Source organism: Euleptes europaea, chromosome 15 (genome assembly GCF_029931775.1).
Source record: "Euleptes europaea isolate rEulEur1 chromosome 15, rEulEur1.hap1, whole genome shotgun sequence".
Classification (NCBI taxonomy): Eukaryota; Metazoa; Chordata; class Lepidosauria; order Squamata; family Sphaerodactylidae; genus Euleptes; species Euleptes europaea.
Window position 1 is genome coordinate 48,090,932 of NC_079326.1, and position 21,697 is coordinate 48,112,628.

Consider the following 21,697-nt stretch of genomic DNA (forward strand, 5'->3'; position numbering starts at 1 on the left):
AGTGTTTTTAAAAAGCAAGTGACGCCAGATGGGGTTATGCCCAGCCAGGATTTTGGTTGGCCATTGTAGAGGTGATTGGCTGTGCAGATTTTTTAAAAATGTTGCTTGGTGGCGGCAGCTGCCACTGCAGCACAAGGATCTTTACTGCACGACTGAAGGTAAGCTGCGGCTGCTGTTCCATGGCCGGCTCTGCCTCTGCAATAGCCGTTTTGTGGCTGTGCCTACCATGTTGCCCGCAGGCTCAAAAGTGTTAGAGACCCCTAGTCTAGCAACTTGCGTCGATCTTCCTCCAAACAAACGGATCAGTCCTAAACCCAACTATTTAGAAACAGGTACTTTGAAGAGACAGATAGGCTAGACAGCCAAACATCTTTTCTAGTAAGTAGCAAGGGCTGGCTTCCTTGTTTTCCAACTCCACAGACACCAAGTATTGGACCTGCTACCCAATGCATGACACTTACGCTGTGTCCCTGTACCAGATGCAACCTTGTGAGAGCCAGCGTGGTGTAGTGGTTAAAAGGGGTGGTTTGCAGCAGTGGAGTCTGATCTGGAGAACCGGGCTTGATTCCCCACTCCTCCACATGAGCGGCAGAGGCTAATCTGGTGAACTGGATTTGTTTCCCCACTCCTACACACAAAGCCAGCTGGGTGACCTTGGGCTAGTCACACTCTCTCACCCCCACCTACCTCACAGGGTGTCCCTTGACGGGAAGGTGATTGTAAGCCGGTTTGAGTCTCCCTTAAGTGGTAGAGAAAATCGGCATATAAAAACCAACTCTTCTTCTTCTTGTTGTGTCATTCTCAAATAGGCACTCTCAGGCTTCTACTTCTAGTTGACAGGGTTATCAATTTTTTAAAAAAAGAAAAGGAGTTAGATCTTGTTGTCAAGAATACTGGAGGCTTTCCTTGTTGGTTGTGAGTTTAAAATTCCAGACACCACTGAGGAATGCTTTTACAGAAATAAACCCCACTTAAGTCAGCGAGACTTCCTGCCTGCTTTTTTTTTGCTGTCAAGTCACAGCTGACATATGATGACCCCGTAGGGTTTCCAAGGCAAGAGACGTTTGGAAGTGGTTTGCCATTGCCTGCCTCCGCATCACACCCCTGGTATTCCTTGGAGATCTCCCATCCAAACACTAGCCATGGTCAGGGCCGAGACTGTGACTGGCCCAAGGTTGCCCAGCAAGCTTCCATGGTGTGAGTGGGGATTCGAACCTGGGCTCGACACCTTAACCACTACACCACACCGGCTCTTGGCTGCTATGTATGCTTAAAATGGTAGCAGCAAATGCATAAATCTATAAAGCTGCATCTTAGTCAAGAGAACGAATCTCTTTACGCAATGTCTGGACACAGCGGCCATTCACGAAAGCTCCTACCGAAAGAAAGGTCATTAATCTTCAGCAGTCCCTGGACTTTTATTTCACTAGCATGGCGACCCCTCTGCGAGCAGAAGAAGAAGAGTTGGGTTTTTATATGCCGACTTTCTCCCCCACTTAAGGAAGGCTCAAACTGGCTTACAATCACCTCCCCTTCCCCTCCCCACAACAGACACCCTGTGAGGTAGGTGAGGGTGAGAGAGCGTGACTAGCCCAAGGTCACCCAGCTGGCTTCATGTGGAGGAGTGGGGAAACAAACCCGGTTCTCCAGATTAGCCTCCTCCGCTCACGTGGAGGAGTGGGGAAATCAAACCCGGTTCTCCAGATCAGACTCCACAGCTCCAAACCACCGCCCTTAACCCCTACACCACGAGGGTAGAGGAACACGCGTTTTGCATTCAGACGTTCCCAAGCATCTCCGACTAAAAGCAGAGCGCGCCGGGGAAGACTGGGAAACCGCCGGCTTTCGGAAGAGGCGGGACTGCGGCAAGACCTCCGACGACCTCTGACCCCGCAGGGGGCAACGGCGACCCTCTCCTCGAGCCGCCACAGGCCTCGCCCCTCCCGTCTCCATGGAAACCGCGACGGGCGGGGCCCCTCACGGGATCACATCTTCCCCATCAACGTCCGCGCGCTCACCTACCTGGGCTCCGCTCCCTACGCACCACGCGCGCAGCAGCGGCAGCCGTCACGTGCCCCGGAAGTTGGGGCTTCACGCCGCGTACGGCTCCCTGCAGGGGACAAACCAGCCCTTTCCGGCCAGGGGAGGGGGAGAGGAGCGCGCCTGCCGCGTTGCTAGGCAACCTCCCCTCCGGCCCAAGACAGAGCGAAACTCCCCTGCCTCAGGCGGGCGGCTTCTTCGATGGCCAAGTTCGTGCTCGCAGGTGAGGCGAGAGACCTCCCTCGCCAGGGGGAACTACGGAGCGTCACCTGTCCGGGCCTCCCATCCTCTCTCGCACACCCCTCCTTCACCGCCGCCGCGTTAGAACACTGATGAGCGCGTTGCTTCTGAGCATGCACAGAGCGCTCTTCACTCGCCAAGTGGAAGTGCGCAGGGAAGGTTTACAGAAGCATCATCCCCTTTGCCCTTCTGTTAGTGGTGTGCTCAATGTAACGCATCGTTAAATTGTGGGACTCCTTCCCCGGGATGTGGTGTGGTGATGGCAGCCAGCTTGGAAGGGTTTAAGAGGGGAGTGGGCACGTCCATGGAGGAGAGGGCTGTTTTGGCTACTAGTTAAAATGGTTACTAGTCATGACTAAGGTTGCCAACCTCCAGGTACTAAGAAATGAAAGAACCTATGCTGAAAATAGTGAATGCTAAGTAGGAAGACAGCGCGTGGCTCAGTATTCAATTCAATTAAAAACAAAACCAAAGGTTAATTTATTCAAATTTAATCATGTGAGAATCAAGCAACAAACCAAAATGAAAGGGAAAAGTGTTAACATCACACAATTCGGCTCGCAGGGCTTAAAACCGCAGCCTCGCAGGGTTAAGGCAGCTGGAGATCTGCTATTACAACTGATCTCCAGCCGATAGAAATCAGCTCACCTGGAGAAAATGGCCGCTTTGGCAATTGGACTCTATGGCATTGAAGTCCCTCCCCTCCCCAAACCCTGCCCTCCCCAGGTTCCGCCCCGAAAACCTCCCACCAGTTGCAAAGAGGGACCTGGCAACCCTAGTCATGATGCACACCCATTCTCTCCAGAGTCAGAGGAGCAGGCTTAATATATTGGATGCTGTGGAGCACAGGCAGGATGGTGCTGCTGCAGTCGTCTTATTTGGGGCTTCCTAGAGGCCCCTGGTTGGCCACTGTGTGAACAGACTGCTGGACTTTATGGGCTTTGGTCTGATCCAGCAGGGCCTTTCTTATGTTTTTAGTTTCCTTCTCAAGCATTCTGTGGATTTTGGGGTTTGAACCGGCTGACTTCTGTCAATGCCCCCCCCCCCCGTAATTGATACTAGGCTGATCTTGATAAATGTGTGCTCAATAAGGATATTAAAATGTTCTTTCTAGCCCTTTTTTCCTTGAGGGCTCCTTTTCATTCATTTTCAAAATAATATTTTGTGCATATCTGGAAAGTCCCCTCAGTTAGGTGGAGAGGAGACCCGTGTTTGATCTGTAGGTGGCCAGTTTTGCTGCTTTTATCTGCACAGGGGCTAGCCACTTTCCTACTAGATGACAGTTATTTTCATCGTACCTATTCATTATATTATATAGTTGCTTATCTTACCATGTGTATTAATTTAGAATAATACAATTGGAAGGGACCACCAGGGTCATCTAGTCCAACCCCCTGCACAATGCAGGAAATTCACAACTACCTCCCCCACACACACCTCCAGTGACCCCTACTCCATGCCCAGAAGATGCCCAAGATGCCCTCCCTCTTATCATCTGCTTAAGGTCATAGAATCAGCATTGCTGACAGATGGCCATCTAGCCTCTTCTTAAAAACCTCCAGGGAAGGAGAGCTCACCACCTCCTGAGGAAGCCTGTTCCACTGAGGAACCGCTCTAACTGTTAGAAAATTGTTCCTAATGTGTAGATGAAATTAAATCAAGAGTTTTCAACCCGTTGGTTCTGGTCCGACCTGGGGCAACAGAAAATAACTCGGCACCCTCCTCTATATGACAGCCCTTCAAGTATTTGAAGATGGTTATCATATCACCTCTCAAGTCTTCTCCTCTGCAGGCTAAACATACCCAGCTCCTTCAACCTTTCCTCATAGGACTTCGTCTCCAGACCCCTCAATATTTAATATTTCTGTTCTGGCAAAAATATTAGAAGAGGAAAGGGAGAGAGGTGTTGCAGGTGAAAGGATGTGGAAATAAAATGGAGTTTGAGCAATTCTTGTAACAAGCAAGTGCTTTTGTGCTTTCCATCCTCCATTAATCCACCCACAGTCCCAGAGCCCATCTTTTGAAAAGGTCAAACAGGTGATGCTCTCAAGCTCACGATTTTTTACCATTCTCAACTTTAACTACTTAATTTCCAGGTAAGGCAGATTGCCCCTACTATGCTAAAGCAGAACTCCTAGCTGACTATTTGCAGACAAATTTGCCTCACTTCCGGGTACATAAGATTACTCAGCATCCTGACAACTGGGAGGTAAATTAAGTTGGTTCACTTCTGTGCTCAGCTGAATACTGTTGTCCTTCCATTGTTTTCTTTCCTTCTTTCAGTTCTAATGGATTTGGACATTTGGGTAATAACATGTGGTCTAATTGCATTGCTTTTGATCCGATTATTTTCTCAATAAAAGCTACTGATATTCCTTTTGCCAGGTCTGATACATTTCTTTCCAAATGTATATATTGGCATTTCCAAAAGAGATGGTTTTCTTTGAACCACCAGAAAAAAACTCTGGCTGTTAATGCCCTCATGCAGCATTGTAGTAATACTGCTCACAACTTTTTAAAGGCTCATTTTCACTGTGCTATTGGTGCAAATGTGATCGATCCCTACGGAAATTGGCAAAATTCTATCCACAAGGACTTTGGTCCAGAGGTGTTCCAGGAGATCCGTGCTGGGAACTTAGTGCCTAGGTATGCCTGGGCCTGATTTGGATAAGGCCCACAGTACCCAAGGAGAAGGGTCTTCATCCCTTCCCCAATATGGTTTTCTCAGCCTGAGATGTCTCTGGGGAACTGCTATCTACCTTTGGGGAAACTTATATGTACTGATAGCTCCACACAGTTGGGCAAACAGAAACTCCTCAGAGCCATTTCAGGTCAGGAAAACAACATGAGGGAGAAGGATGAATCCCCTTATGCTTGAGGGCCTAGTGTCAATCTGAATTGGGGCCCTGTGTTAAGTGCTGTCAAGTCGCTTCTGACTCATGGCAACCGTATGAATCAAAATCCTCCAAAATGTCCTATCTTTGACAGCCTTGCTCAGATCTTGCAAATTGAGGGCTGTGGCTTCCTTTATTAAGTCAATCCATCTCTTGTTGGGTCTTCTTTTTCTGTTGCCCTCAACTTTTCCTAGCATGACTGTCTTTTCTTGTGACTCTTGTCTTCTCATAATGTGACCAAAATATGATAGCCTCAGTTGAGTCATTTTAGCTTCTAGGGTCAGTCCAGGCTTGATTTGATCTATAACCCACTGATTTGTTTTTTGGCAGTCCACGGTATCCTTAACACTCTCATCCAACAACACATTTCAAAGGAATTGGGCCCCTACACACCTAGGAACTCATTTTCCAGCAGGGAACTCCCAGGACACATCTGTACATTATCCATACGGGAGACACATGGACTTTGTAATGTGTGAAATGGCCTTTCAGAATGCCATCATCCCTTGATCTACCTTCTGTATGCAGATATAAATACATACGTAAGTGCTATCAAGTCGCAACCAATTTATGGAGACCCCGGCAAGGAGCTTTCAAAGCAAGAGGGAAGCAGAGGTGGTTGGCCATTGCCTTCCTCTCCAGAGCCTTCTTTAGTGGTCTCCCATCCAATTACTGACCCTGCTTAGCTTCCCAGACCTGATAAGATTGGACTATACCATGCCACCTTCCCACAGATAGAGATACTAAACTATAAAACATATGAAGCTCTTGTCAGATATGAAGCAACAGCATATAGTTGTGAACTCTGGTGCAACCAGAGCATTATTGTTTGGAAGCCTCTCTGGACATCGCATTTCACACTTATCTTGGGGGATTTTTTATATAGAAATGGCTTCAGGAGATCTGTGAAAAAAATGGGTGGAAGCACAAGCACTCCCCGATTATTTGGAGAGAATTGTTGGACCGTGGAGGAAAAGGTCTTCTTCTGGGAGGATTTAATGATTTCCTAGAACATGCTCAGGTAAACGGTTCCTTTCTGGATTTGTTAAAAAAATTGTCTCGAAATTTTGATAGTATTCACTCTTTTGTTTATCCTATCTCTCCATGAATGTTGCAATTGTAAAAGGGACTAATTTCTGAATTAACATTCAAGTTCCCATCTGAAAGCCATGAGATTTGGAACTCATGACCCATGAGGCTGCTAATAAAGTACATAGGGGAGTTGTTGATTGGGGCTGCGGGGAATGGACGACAAGCAGGAAGTAGACAATAAAATGTGTAGCAAAATCTGGAGCCAGAAGATTTAAGTCTAGAAAGTCCTACCTTTGCAAGGAAATGCCCTAGATGACCACGCTGGAGAGGCGTGGTTAAGAGTGGTGGTTTGGAGCGATGGAGTCTGATCTGGAGAACTGGGTTTGATTCCCCACTCCTCCACATGAAGCCAGTTGGGTGACCTTGGGCTAGTCACACTATCTCAGCCCCACCTACCTCACAGGGTGTCTGTTGTGGGGAGGAGAAGAGAAGGTGATTGTAAGCTGGTTTGATTCTCCCTTAAGTGGTAGCGAAAGTTGGCATATAAAAACCAACTCTTCTTCTTCTTTGAGGTCTCTTACGGTTCTGCCTCTGATTCTTCTTGGTGGAGGTGGAAAGTTCCGTCAAGTCACAGCTGACTTGTAGTTTGCCATTGCCTGCTTTCGCGTCACACCCCTGGTATAGCTTGGAGGTCTCCCATCCAAATACTGGCCAGGGTCGAGGCTGAGAGTATGTGACCGGCCCAAGGTCACCCAGCAAGTTCCCTTGGCAGAGTGGGGATTCAAACCTGGGTTTCCCAGATCCTAGTATGACACCTTAACCACTACACCTTGCTGGCTCTTCTTACATGCTTTTTTAAAAAAATGCATTTTGGTCTCCAGGTTTGGATTAAATGGTTATAGAGGTGTTTGAGCCACATCTGGATGGCTGCCTGTTGATTTCTCTTTTTAATCTTCAGCATTACTACAATATCACATCAGACATGATGACTGCAGAGATGCGTCAAATAGCTGAGGAGAACTTGCAGACTCACATTGAAGTTGAGCAAGAGGAGAAGGAACTTGAGAGCCTTGTCAGCCCCTTACACATTTGGATCAACAGGTGGGAGGATGAATAACAGCTCTGTGTCACAAGTCAAGTTGACTAGGTGTGTGACATATCACTCTTCTATATGGAATTTCAAGAACATTATCATAATCTGTTCCTGGAAAACTGGAAAAGTAGCTGAATCTGGGAATTATACATAAATTAATGCACCTTTGGGTTGGAATTTAAAGCTTCACACAAGTAGTTCTCCATATACCCCAGACTCCCTTATTACATAGAGAGCCCCATGGGGCAGAGTGGTAAGCTGCAGTACTGCAGTCAAAAGCTCTGCTCACGACCTGAGTTTGATCCTGACGGAAGTCGGTTTCAGGTAGCCAACTCAAGGTTGACTCAGGCTGTTACCACACTAGGTATTCCCAGTGATGTATTAAGAGTTTGAAAATGTTATAAAAAATACTGTTTGCACTTTCTATGTATTCCCACCAATGTATTAAGAGTTTGAAACTGTTTTAAAAAATACTGTTCGCACTTTGGCCCCTTTAGCTGTGAAGACGTCTTCCAACCATTTTTTAGCCGTGGCATCCAAAAACCCTTTTAAAGCTATGTTTTTTATAACATTTTCAAACTCTTAATACATCGCTGGGAATTCCTAGTGCGGTAACAGCCTCAGTCTTCCATCCTTCTGAGGTCAGTAAAATGAGTACCCAGCTTGCTGTGAGTAAAGTGTAGACAACTGGGGAAGGTAATGGCAAACCACTCCGTAAACACAGTCTGCCTAGTAAATGTTGGGATGGGACGTCACCCCATGGGTCAGGAATGACCTGGTGCTTTCACTTTTACCTTACCCCTATTACATTTGCCTACCACTGTCAGTAGCACTGTGTCAGAGGTCTGAATGAATAGTCTGTCTAACCTCCTGTGATGGAATTCTGCTTTATTTACCCTTTAAATGGAAAATTACCCTTATGCTCAAATGCATGTAATAAAAAGTGACATTGCCAAAAAAGTAAATCAGCCTTTTTAAAGCCCAAGAGAAATATAAAATTAAAGTGCAGTTTATCCAGGAGTGGAGAAATCAGAAGTAAATACTGGTTTTAGTAGCAGGTGAGAGGATGAAATTTACTTGACAAAGTACTACTGGCATGTCTGGAAAAAATTGGGGGAAATTGGTGGAGGTCTGGGATGAATTTCATTCTGCCCTAGACAAGGCGAAGTGACAATTACCCTCAGCATTCAAAGACTCTCCCCCCTCCTCATCCCTTCACACATCCAGCCTACCTTCCCCCCTTCTCTGTTTCTTTCCTGTCTTTTTTCTCGGTTTTTCCAGTGTTAACTTTTGATGGCTGGATTCTTATAACTGAATTAGCATTTCCTGCTTTTTCAAGGCAGAGTGGCTTTTGGTTGGCACCGGCTGGGGATCGGTTTGGTAGACTTTAAGCTTGTGTTTGAGTGAGTTGCTCAGAGAGCAATCCTAAGCTAGTCTACTTGGAAGTAAGCCCCATTTTATATTGCAGCCTGAGAGTGCGGTCATATGTCATTTGAAGTTAAGTGGCTTACATCACAATCCTATGCAGAGTTACTTCAGTTTAAGTGCTTTGAAATGAATGGGCTTAGACTGGAGTAACTCTCCTTAGGATTGCACTGTTAGAAGGGTGTAACTGTGTAGGACAGAATTCTTATGTTTCTAATGTTAAGTTTTATGTCTATTTTTTAAAAGTTTAAATAAACTGTACATTAAAATGTATATGTTGATGCAGTTACATGAAAGTATATTCATAATTAAGCCCATCACTGTAAAATCAGCAGCTGCTCCACAGTCTGAAAGTGATGCCAGCAGAGGTCTAATTGCAGTGTTAATTTATTGTAAGTGCTGCTGGGGACCATTAAATCCTATGGAATAAAAAGAGTGGGTTGTTTAAAAATGCAAGTACATATAAAATTGTTAGCATGTATTCAGTACTAAAGACTGTATGTGTCATATCTTTCCTAATCAGAGCAGCTGGTCATATCTGTTATCACTTGATCCCTTTGTTGACCAATGGAGAAATATTTGGGATGGAAACTGAAGTCAGCCTGCATTTGCTAGACAGAAGCAACTGCAAAGGAGTTCTTCCGGGCGTCGTGATGGAGGCGGAAGACTTGGCATCTCCTCTCCTTCGTAGTGTCTCTATGCACACCGATCTGGACGGGGCTTTTCTTCAGGCTGATGTAATTGTTTTGCTTGATGACATCCTTCAAGAGACAATCCCAACGCTGGAAGACTGTATCCAACAAGTGACCAGCCAGTGTCAAGTCTACGGTCCTCTGATTGACAAGAACGCCAAAAGTGATGTCAAAGTAGTGGTGATGGGGAGAACCTTTTCCAACCTCAAAACGTTAATGCTTATCAGGAATGCTCCATCCATTAACCCTCGAAACATTGTCACGGTAGCTGTGCTGGAATGTGAAGCCAAGGTCATGTTGGCCAGAAAGCTGAACATGCATTCAGCAGGTAAGTAATTAAGAACTGCTAACTGATCACGGGTCGCTTAGTTTTAGATTTTTATCTTTTCCTGTCTCAGGGTAGTGGAAAGTGCCATCAAGTCACAGCCAACGTTCGGCGATTCCATGGGGTTTTCAAGGTAAGAGACGAACAGAGGTGGTTTGTCACATGTTGCTCTAGAAGTTTATACAAATCCTAAATGGTTAAAAAAAAAAAGATCTCCGAATATAAATCTGAATGGCAATACTGAAAAAAGCAAAAATTAAGAGTACCTGCTATTAAGAAGCTAGAATAGTTTAGAATTAAGGGAAATTATTGTAATGCTGTCAAACAATTTCTGTGATCACACAGAATTTGTTTTTTCTATTTGTTGTTGTTCTATGTTTGTACAGTATGGTATTGTTTTCTGTTTTTTTTTATGTCTTGATTATTTTTCCAAAGCAACATTTTAAAAGATCTGCACAGCCAGTCAAATCTCCAATGGTGAAATCAGAAGCCACCTGGCCCCACCCCCTTTCTAAAAACACTTGGCAGGTGCCAGGAAAGGTGTCGGCAGGTGCCACCGTGCTCACGGGCACCACACTGAGAACCCTGTGTTAAGCTATGAGGGGGGACATGGGTTCTGGTGGGTCAGGGTGCCATCTGACAAGGCTGCACATAGGTGAGGAGAGCAACGAGGATGATCACAGGCCTGGAGACCAAGCCTTATGTGGAGAGGCTGAGGGAGTTGGGAATGTTTTGTCTGAAGAAGAGGGGGGAACATGGTTGCTCTCTTTAAGTATTTTTTTTATTAATACTTTTTATTTTTTCATAATAAAAGGGGTACAGAAAAGAGAGAGGAAAAACAGATAGGGATTTTAACATGTCATCTGTTACCTCTGTGCCCAGAATTAACCTTTACTTTTGTCTCTCCCCACATTAAAACCTGATTTCATGTTATGAAAAACATATGCTGGAACCTTACATTTTAACATTACTCCTAGGCTGCTCCTAGTTACTTAAAATACCGTATTTGAATCTCCCACCCAAACACTTAGATGTTATTGGTTGTCCTCCCCAGTCTCTTAACCCATATACATAGTTATGTCATATATTTCTATATCAATCATTCAATACATACCAATTCTGATTTTCAATCTAAGTTCTTTTACATGCTCTATATAATATACAAGGTTTAATTGTACGTATCTATCAAACAGTGGCTGCCGTTTTTGCTTGTAGTCTTCTGCAAACTTATTTCTGAGAAAATGTGTTAATCTCGACATAATTGCATACTCTTGTAGTTTTGTAATCCATTCTGCCAGTTCTCGTACAGTTTTCGCTTTCCAATATTTTGCTAACACAGTTCTAGCCGCTGTAGTTGCATATCGAAAGAGTTCAGCTCTCTTTAAGTATTTGAAGGGCTGTCACTTAGAGGAGGGCAGGGAGCTGTTTTTGTTGGCAGCAGAGGACTCACAATAATGGGTTTAAATTGCGGTCGGAAAGGTACCGGCTGGATATTAGGGAGGAAAATGTTTAAAGAGTTGTTCAACAGTAGAATCAGCTACCAAGGGAGGTGGTGAGCTCCCCCTCACTTTAAGCAGAGGCTTTAAGCAGAGGCTTTAAGCAGAGGCTGGACAAGCACTTGTCAGGGATGATCTAGGATGATCCTGTGTTAAGAAGAAGAAGAAGAGTTGGTTTTTATATGCCGACTTTCTCTACCACTTAAGGCAGAATCAAACTGGCTCACAATCATCTTCCCTTCCCCTCCTCACAACAGACACCTTGTGAGGTAGCTGGGGCTGAGAGAGCTCTAAGAGAGCTGTGACTAGCCCAAGGTCACTCAGGAGGCTTCGTGTGTAAGAGTGGGGAAACCAACCCGGTTCACCATATTAGCCTCCGCCGCTTATGTGGAGGAGTGGGGAATCAAACCCGGTTCTCCAGATCAGAGTCCACCGCTCTAAACCACCGCTCTTAACCACTACAACACGCTGGCTCTCATTAAGCAGGGGGTTGGACTAGATGGCCTGTATGGCCCCTTCCAACTCTTTGATTCTATGATTCTGTGAACTCTCCCTTGCTCACCAGTGCCTGGTGCCAGAGCTGAGTCCCTGCTACAGAGGGTGCTGCCTCTGGGACAAAGCCCTGGTTTCTGCCGCATCTTATCCTCACATAGTGAGAAGAAAGTCCAAGCCAGAGGCCTTCAGGGGGGCAGCAGCCAGAGTGGAAGGTGGTTGATGTGCTCCGTGCGAATAATCAATCCCTCGTCTGTTCATCTTTCTGTTGTTTTCTTTCACAGGAGTAAAAAATCTCATCATCTGGGGCAACGTCAGTGGGAGTAGCTTCATTGATCTCAGTCACACAGAACTTTATGAATACGACAGCGCCATCTGGGGACCACCGAGCTTTTCCCGTCCCGTGCTGGATGTTCTGTTCGATCGGTATTTTTCTGGATGCTTGAGCAATAACAGATGTTTAAAAGTATCTTTATGTAGTCACTCTCCCCCCGCCCCCGCTGGCTCTTATGCTGCTCCTGTATTGCTGCAGGAAGGCAGAGTTTGAAGAAGAAGAAGAGTTGGTTTTTATGTGCTGACTTTCTCTACTACTAAAGGAAGAATCAAACCGGCATACAATCCCCTTCCCCTCCCCACAGCAGACACCGTGGGGTAGGTGGGGCTGAGAGAGCTGTGACTATCCCAAGGTCACCCAGCTGGCTTCATGCGCAGCAGTGGGAAAACCAACCCGGTTCACCAGATTAGCGTCTTCCACTCATATGGAGGAGTGGGGAATCAAACCTAGTTCTCCAGATTAGAGTTCACCGCTCCAAACTACCTCTCTTAACCACTACACCACGTGTGTTGTAGCTGGCCAAACTGGTACTTGCCTGTTTCTCAATTTGCTTGGCAATTTTTGCATTTTGCTATCTAAAGTCTGATATTAAATGTGTGTGTGTGTGTGTGTGTGTGTTTCTTCTGGGTGTGAAAAATCTCGAAAGAGTTAAGCATTAGTCTGGATCAGGGCTGCACAAGCTGACAAATTGACCAAGGGGGGGATCACTTTGCAAACCCAATACTTTATATGCTTTGTAAGGTCGCTCCCTTAGATCACATACAGGGACTTAGTCAGGTGATTCCAGATCAGGAGAGAAACTACAATCTCAGAACCTCTTGTCCTTATACATGCTGCAGCAGTTGGCTCTGTGAAGCAGGTGGGAAGGTACCAGGTGAAGCAGGTGGGAAGGTACTGGGTGGGGGGAGTCCTGTTTTGAGTCCTATCCAGGTACCAGTGTGGTGTAGCGGTAGTGTAGTGGAGAGCCAGTGTGGTGTAGTGGTTAGGAGCGGTGGACTCCAATCTGGAGAACTGGGTTTGTTTTCCCACTCCTCCACATGAAGCCTGCTGGTTGACCTTGGGCTAGTCACAGTTCTCTCAGAACTCTCTCAGCCCCGCCTGCCTCACAAGGTGCCTATTTTGGAGAGAGGAAGGGAAGGTGATTGTAAACCGGTTTGATTCTCCTTAAAGGTAGAGAAAATCGGGGTATAAAAACCAACTCTTCTTCTTGTTCTATCTTGCATATTCTCAACCCTATCCCCACTTCTGTCATCTACTAGTTTTACAGCACATCTACAGGCCTGCCCATTATAGCAGGTCATTACTCTTCCAGCCAGCGTAGTGTAGAGGCTAAGAGTGGTGGACTCTGAACTGGAGAACCGGGTTTGATTCCCCACTCCTCCACATGAGCGGCAGAGGCTAATCTGGTGAACCGGATTTGTTTCCCCACTCCTCCACATGAAGCCACCTGGGTGATCTTGGGCTAGTCCTTAAGTGGGGGAGAAAGTCGGCATATAAAAACCAACTCTTCTTTCTTGAGTGAGAGAATCATCCCCCAATCCAGCAGCTGATTTAAGGGTAAGGGGGGGAGTTTCCAGGTCCCACCTTGATAACCCTACCATAAAATGTCAGGAGGTGAAAGGGCACACAGTACAAGAATAGGTTACAAGGGTGGGCTGGCCATTTAACTTCCCGGGAAAGTCCTTGGTGGGCCACTGGCTGCCGAGGAGAAGCAGAGCCCAGCCCCAGCAGCTCCACCGGAGCTTCAGGAGTCTATTGGCTCAGGCCTGTCAGTAACAACCACAGTGGGTGTCATCTCACCAGTTTCTTCCTCCTGCACCAATTGGGGCCGTGCAGGCAGAAGCAATAAATACGCACGAACACATGAAACTGCCTTATACTGAATCAGACCCTTGGTCCATCACAGGTCATTTGTGCATGGGAGCTTTACCTGAGGTTCTTTGCTGGCTGGAATCACGCTTTTCTGTTTGGAATCTATGCACCGGCCATCTCCCAAACTCAAATCAAGTCCTGCCTCTTTAAATGCTGCTCTGTAATTGGCTTACCTTGCAGTGCTCACCGTGAGAGAAGATTTCTTCCCCCCCAAACCCAACTGCCGCATAAAAAAGCATTTTAAGAACAAAAAACAAAAAATGGAGCAATCTGAAAGAAGGGGGGGGAAATCCAAGCCTCGTTTTTAAAAAGGTGTGAGGGTCTCTGTGTCTCTGACTCTATATTTCTGCTTTCCATCACCTGCTGTGTTATCAGTGAACTCATAAAAGCAGTTCACACCTTCTGGTCCCAGGCGCCTGACCTGATTGCCCCAAGTATCTCCCCCCCGCTATTCTTCCTGTCTGTACTCCCTCAGGCCGATGCGGCCTTGGAAGTGTGATAGCTTCAGCAGACTTCCTGGGACTCGTTTGATGTTTTGTATTATGCCAAGCTTGTAACTTCCCATAACAATAAGTGTGAACCCCAGTGCCCCAGTGCCCTGGAGTCAATATATTCTGTAAACCCGATAAGCCCCTCACTTGCAACTTTCTACCTGTGCCTGTCTCATCTCCTGATGTCTTCAATAAATCCTTTGTTTCTGTATCAACGCCTGAGCAATTGATTTGGAGAATTAGACTCAGAGAGGGGGAACTCTCACATTAAGTTGCAAGTCCTTTGCCTCTCGGACTGCAGCTGTACCTATTGGGACAGAATGTCAGCCGACGAGGAAACCACCCCTACCCCAGAGGTACCGGAGAAACCGGACCCCAAGGAGGAGGGTGCCAAGCTAAAGAAACCTAGGGGTCCCATCCCCGACCAGGGCCGGGAAGGACGCCCCCGGGGATTCTTCAACAACTGGCTGGACTCTCCCAAAGGTTGGTCTCTCTCACGGACTGCGGCGAAGGAACGCCGGTTGGCCTTCCCCAGTACGGGACTCGAGGGGGATCCGGCACGCAAGGAGGCTGTAATGGAGGAGGAACGGCGGCAGTGGCAGGAGGACCGCCAAGCCATGCAGGAGCAGATGGAGACCATGCAGCGTGTGATGGGTGAGATGGCAGCGGCCCTCGATGCACTGAAAGTGCAACCACCCGCCGGCAATCTCCCGGATGGGGCGCCGGCAGCTCCTCCCGCACCTCCTAGCCTCCCGTCCCGTCGGGACCTGAAAGTCACGTATGACGGTTCAGGGGACCAGTTGACCTTTTTTATGGTCCAAGTGGACATTTTTATGCGGGAACAAGGTCGGACCTTCACTTCCGAGGAGTCCCGGGTGCAGTACGTGGCTTCCTTACTGCAAGGGGAGGCGGCCGCCTGGATGGTGTTGCAGTATGAACTCCGCTCGCCGGTGCTGCGAACCCTGGACGAGTTTATGGTAGCACTCCGAAACCGCTTTGAGGACCCGACTCTGGGCGAGCGGGCTAAAGCCTCCCTGATGCAACTGCGCCAAGGGACCAAGTCGGTGGCGCAGTATGCAAGTGAGTTCCAGTCGCTGGCTAGCCGAATTCTGGACTGGAGTGAGGCCACTCTGGTACAGTGTTTCAGGGAGGGTCTCAACCCGGACCTCCAACATTGGGCCTTCATGCAAGGGAACCCCCCGGATGTGGAAGGCTGGGTTCGCCACGCTGCGGACATTGAGAATCGTAAACAACTCCTGAATTTGTCTAAGCAGCGCATCGGACGAGACCCGAGACCCCGGAGTGACCGGGGCCGAGACTTCCGACCGGGAGGGAGCGGGGGTCCCTCGGCCGCTGAACGCCGCAAGCGTTTTGAGACCGGTGTCTGCCTGACCTGCGGGGGAAAGGGGCACTTTGCGTCGCAATGCCCCTCTCGTTCGGGTCGTCCCAACCCCCCTCGCCAAGCCCCGACCGAACCGCAGAAGGCGGCTGCTGAGGACCAGCCCCGCCGCAGGAGCGGACCACCGGGCCGACGTTCCGGCGCACCCTCCGCTCTCCATGCGCGCCCCCAGGATGTGATCTCCACCTCTACAGGCCCAACGGGGTCCCGGATTACAAATACTACTTTTGATTCGGACGGATCCCCGAACGCCACCACTCCGTCCCCCTCTTCCAGCGAGGAGGAAGAGTGGGAACAGCCGGCAAAAAACGCCGTCGGTCTGCTGTAGAGGGGGCTCCACAGCAGACCGCCCCTGTCGTTGTACAAGGAGCTCCACCGATGGTAAGCGCCCAAGAGGACAATGTGTTTGTGCGTGTTCACCTGTCCCTACCCAAAGGGGGTCCCAGTTTAGAATTTCCCGCTTTGGTTGACTCGGGGTGTGCCCGCACCATGATTAGTGAGGAAGCTGCCAAGAAACTGGGAGTCTGGCGCAAGCGGCTTCCGGAACCCCTCCGCTTTTCCCAAATGGACGGGAGCGATTTTAAACGGGGCCCAGTGACCCACAGAACTGCAGCCGTGATTATGTCTGTGGGGGAACATTGGGAACGCTTGTATTTTACCATCGCCCCTATTGTAACCCCAGTGGTGTTAGGGATGAACTGGCTACGGGGACACAACCCCTCCATCGACTGGGTTAAACGGGTGCTCTCGTTTCCCGAAAGCCCCTGTGGGTTGCATGACAAGGAACGGGTACTCAAGACTCCGGCCGCCGCATTGGTAGGGTCCCCCACCCCAACCTCCGTTCCTCCTCAACTGCCCACAGAATACTCGCAGTTTGCGGATGTCTTTGATGTTAGAGAATGTGACGAACTACCTCCCCACAGAGAGACGGACTGTGCCATCGAAATTGTGGGGGAAGGCAAGCTGTCTAAAGGGAAGGTCTATCCCATGAGCCCTAGTGAGAAGGCGGTGTTACGGGACTATCTGGATGCCAACTTGGCGAGGGGTTTCATACGCCCTTCCAAAGCTCCTTATTCGGCCCCAGCCTTCTTTGTGAAGAAAAAAACGGGAGATCTAAGACTGTGTATTGACTTTCGTAGGCTAAACGCGGTCACCCAGTCTAACGCTTACCCTCTCCCTCTTATTCCCGACCTTCTAGCACAATTAAAGGAGGGCCGAATCTTCACCAAACTGGACTTGGTGGAAGCATACCACCGCATTCGCATTAAAGAAGGAGACGAACCCAAAACGGCCTTTTCCAGCTGTTTTGGAATGTTTGAATACCTAGTCATGCCGTTCGGACTTTCGGGGGCTCCCAGTGTTTTTATGCAGTTGATTAATGAGGTTTTACATGATTTGCTGTTTCGGGGGGTGGTGGTATTTCTCGATGACATCCTTATTTACTCTGAAACCATGGAAGAACATGTGCGTCTGGTTCGAGACGTACTCCAGCGGCTGCGGGAGCACAAACTGTATGCTAAAGTGTCCAAATGTGAATTCCACCAACCTTCCATTACTTTCCTTGGGTACGTGATCTCCCACCAGGGTTTGGAAATGGACCCCGCTAAGGTCCAAGCGGTGCGGGATTGGGAAACCCCCACTACCCGCCGCCAACTCCAGCAATTTTTGGGGTTCGCCAACTTTTACCGCAACTTCATTCCTAACTTTGCCCAAGTTGCGCTTCCCCTCACTGCCCTGTTGCGTACCAAAGACAAGGGGGCTAACGCCGCGCTTCCCTCAGCCCGTTTGCAATGGTCCCCCCAGTGCCAACAGGCTTTTGAACGTTTAAAACTGCTTTTTTCGTCCGAACCCGTGTTGGCTCACCCTGATTGCACTAAACCTTTTGTGGTGCAAGTAGATGCCTCGGATGTGGCCATGGGAGGGGCCCTATTGCAGAGGGATGATGGGGGGCGGTTGCGACCGTGTGCCTACTTCTCCAAAAAGTTTTCCCAGTCCGAAATCAACTGGGCTATTTGGGAGAAGGAGGCGGCAGCGGTCAAACATGCCCTCACCATATGGAGGCACTTCTTAGAAGGGGCCGAACTGCCATTTGAGGTGTGTACCGATCACAAGAATCTGGAGGCTCTCAAGGGAGCTAGAAAGCTCAACGCCAAACAAATTCGGTGGGCCCAATTTTTCGCCAAATTCCGGTTCACCCTCAAACATGTTCCTGGCAAAGAAAATGCCCTAGCCGATGCTCTGTCACGACTTCCCCAGTATCGCAACGATTTCGATCGCCCGGTCGACTCCCTGTTCACTCCCGAGCAGCGGGAGGAGGTCCCAAGCTTGGCCGTCACAACCCGGTCCCAAGCCCGTCAACCAGAGACCCCCCCTTCGCTCAAGGGTATCCCGGAAGCCTTCCAACAGCGGCTCCGGAACGCCTCCTTACAGGAGGAGGAGCACCATCTCCTCCCCACTGGCATGGAACGAACGAACACCTGGTGGGTACAAGGGGGAAAGCTATATGTCCCATCTTCCCTTCGCAAAGAGGTGTTGGGACTTGTACACGGTGCCAGGTTGGCGGGTCATTTCGGCTTCATAAAAACTCTTCACCTGGTCAGGAGGCAATTCTGGTGGCCCGGTATGAGGTCCGATGTGGAGCTGTATGTGCGCAGCTGCCCCACTTGCGCCACAGCCAAGAAACGAATGGGAAAACCCCCCGGGCTTCTCAAACCGCTTGAGAACCCCTCCCGTCCCTGGGAAGTCATAGCCATGGATTTTATCACCGACCTACCTCCCAGTCGGGGAAAGACGGTCCTTTGGGTAATCACGGACCTTTTTTCCAAACAGGTCCACTTCGTTCCATGTGCGGGTCTTCCTTCGGCCCAAGGCTTGGCTAAACTGTTTGTCTCGCACGTCCTCAGACTACACTCGATCCCTAGGAAGGTCCTCTCCGACCGGGGGGTCCAGTTTGTAGCCAGGTTCTGGCGAGCCTTCCTAAAATTGATGGGGGTGGAGGAACAGGGCCTCTCTTCCGCCTATCACCCCCAGACTGATGGTCAAACTGAACGTGTAAACGCGGTGGTAGAATGTTATTTGCGTTGCTATGTGAATTTCCACCAAGACGACTGGGTCGACCTGCTGCCTTTTGCCGAATATGCGTACAACAATGCACCCCATTCCTCTACCGGCTTTAGTCCCTTCCAAGTAGTATACGGGACGGAATTTGGTCCTTTCGGTTCCGCCCCCGTCACGCCAGAGCTCCAGTCCACCCCCGACCTTCAGGAGTGGATTCAGGTAGTTAAATCTACCTGGCCGTGGCTGCTCAAAAACCTTGAGAAGGCAAAAAGCAAGTACAAGGAACAGGCAGACAAACACCGGTCTCCGGGATGGGAACTTAAAGTGGGGGAGCAAGTTTATCTGTCCACCAAAAACCTCCGCTCTCTTCGTCCCTGCAAAAAACTCAGCGACCGTTATGTGGGACCTTTCCCCATTACCAGGGTGATCAACGAGGTTACCGTGGAACTAGAACTCCCAAAGACCCTCAAGGGAGTCCACCCTGTCTTTCATATAAGCCTCCTCAAACCCTATGTGGCAGCTCCCCAGTTCCACCCCCCTCCCGAACACGAGATTCCTACCGTGGTGGGAGGGGATACCCATTTGGAAGTGTCCAAGGTTTTAGATTCCAAATGGAAGAAAGGGAAACTGTATTACTTTGTTCGTTGGAAAAACCTTGGGTCCGCGCACGACGAGTGGGTGGCCGCACCCCACATGGCGGCCCCTCGCTTGGTCCGAGAATTCCACCTCGCTTATCCCGATAAGCCTCGTCCTTTCGAGGACGCGGGAGGGGGGCCTTAAGGGGGGGGCCTTAAGGGGGGCAGAATGTGAGGGTCTCTGTGTCTCTGACTCTATATTTCTGCTTTCCATCACCTGCTGTGTTATCAGTGAACTCATAAAAGCAGTTCACACCTTCTGGTCCCAGGCGCCTGACCTGATTGCCCCAAGTATCTCCCCCCCGCTATTCTTCCTGTCTGTACTCCCTCAGGCCGATGCGGCCTTGGAAGTGTGATAGCTTCAGCAGACTTCCTGGGACTCGTTTGATGTTTTGTATTATGCCAAGCTTGTAACTTCCCATAACAATAAGTGTGAACCCCAGTGCCCCAGTGCCCTGGAGTCAATATATTCTGTAAACCCGATAAGCCCCTCACTTGCAACTTTCTACCTGTGCCTGTCTCATCTCCTGATGTCTTCAATAAATCCTTTGTTTCTGTATCAACGCCTGAGCAATTGATTTGGAGAATTAGACTCAGAGAGGGGGAACTCTCACAAAAGGCTTTCTTTTGATCAGAAAGAGCTCCAAGGTAGCAGGAAGCACTTGAATCCCTGCCTCTTTACACACTGCTTTGTGATTTGCTGTGAGAGAAGCCAATCTTCTGTGTTACCCCTGCTTGCCATCTGCATGGAACTTTGAACCGGGCTGAGCTCAGGGGAGAGGGAAAAGTCGGATTAACAGAGGAATGGGAGGACCTGGGTTGGTTTTGCATTGGAACAGTGTTGAGCTACCAAGGAATGGGATATCGTTCACACTGAAACGTTAGATCCTGGCTGAAACAGGGAATAAAGGAGGTTACAGCAACCATGCATAAATGACCAAAGTCAGTATTGTCTGCTCTGACCGGCAGCGGCTCTCCAGGGTCTCAAGCTGAGGTCTTTCACATCCCCTGCTTGCCTAGTCCCTTTAACGAGATGCCGTGGATTGAACCTGGGACCTTCTGCATGCCAAGCAGATGCTCTACAACTGAGCTAGTGCCCGTCATCAGCAGTGTTGGATGGATCTGAGCCAAGTCGCCCTTGCAGCGTGGACTTCCAGCACCTCAAGAAGAAGAAGAGTTGGTTTTTATACCCCACTTTTCTCTACCTTTAAGGAGTCTCAAAGCAGAGTCTCAAAACGGCTTACAATCACAATCCCTTCCTCTCCCCGCAACAGACACCTTGTGAGGCATGTGGGGCTGAGAGAGTTTGGAAAGAACTGCGACTGGCCCAAGGACACCCAGCAGGCTTCATGTAGAGGAGTGGGGAATCAAACCCGGTTCTCCAGATTAGAGTCAGCCGCTCATGTGAAGGAGTGGGGAATCGAACCCGGTTCTCCAGATTAGAATCTGCCGCTCTTAATCACTACACCACACTGGATCTCTGCTTAGCTTGTCCTGAACTCCCCAGTCAGTCCCTGATAGGTTATAAACATCTGCCTTTCCCACGTTGCTACAAATGTTGCTGAACGAGTTGCGGCATCCTATGAGGCTGCTGACCGAGATCTGAATTTCTCAAGAATAACCTTTTTGGCAATCTTTTGTCTAGAAAGCGGTCTTTCGCTCTAATTTTTTTAAAAAAAAACTTGTTTCCTTCCCCACCCCCATATACAGTCAATGGTTGCACTCTGAATTTGTGGCTTCGCTGAGCTCCCTGAGTTCTTGGGGGCACCACTGCTTAGGCATGGCACCGGCACACGTCATTGCAACGGTGCTGAGATACTGGTATCGGGACTCCCCCCCAAACGAGATCATCTCTCTAGGAGTCATCAGCGAAGGTAAACGTTCTCCTTTGAGTCAAACGGTTCCCCCCAGTCTTCTCTGTCGCCCTTCTCTGTCTTCATTAAAGGTCGTGGGAAAGACATTTCCTCCCTCTAATCCGGTTAAAGGCTTTGGGCTTAATCCAACCAAGAAAACTGTTATGTCCCACTGTCACGAGCTTTGGGGTAGGTGTGGGTAGGTGTGGTACCTGCACCAAGAAGAGGAAGAAGAGTTGGTTTTTATATGCCGACTTTCTCTTTCTGAGAGCCAGCGTGGTGTAGTGGTTAAGAGCAGTGATTTGGAGCGGTGGAGTCTGATCTGGA

At 48.7% G+C, this 21,697-nt stretch overlaps 1 protein-coding gene across 1 annotated transcript in view; it reads left to right on the forward strand.

The window, feature by feature from the left end:
* Positions 1–2,226: 2,226 nt before the first annotated feature.
* MDH1B (malate dehydrogenase 1B) overlaps positions 2,227–21,697 on the forward strand; it is a 28,095-nt gene continuing 8,624 nt past the window's right edge. Inside the window, exons 1-7 of the mRNA XM_056861208.1 lie at positions 2,227–2,263; positions 4,377–4,489; positions 6,061–6,195; positions 7,165–7,307; positions 9,248–9,744; positions 12,014–12,155; positions 21,228–21,391. Of these exons, the coding sequence (XP_056717186.1) occupies positions 2,242–2,263; positions 4,377–4,489; positions 6,061–6,195; positions 7,165–7,307; positions 9,248–9,744; positions 12,014–12,155; positions 21,228–21,391 (1,216 nt within the window). The 5' untranslated portion in view covers positions 2,227–2,241. The remainder of the gene's footprint in view (positions 2,264–4,376; positions 4,490–6,060; positions 6,196–7,164; positions 7,308–9,247; positions 9,745–12,013; positions 12,156–21,227; positions 21,392–21,697) is intronic.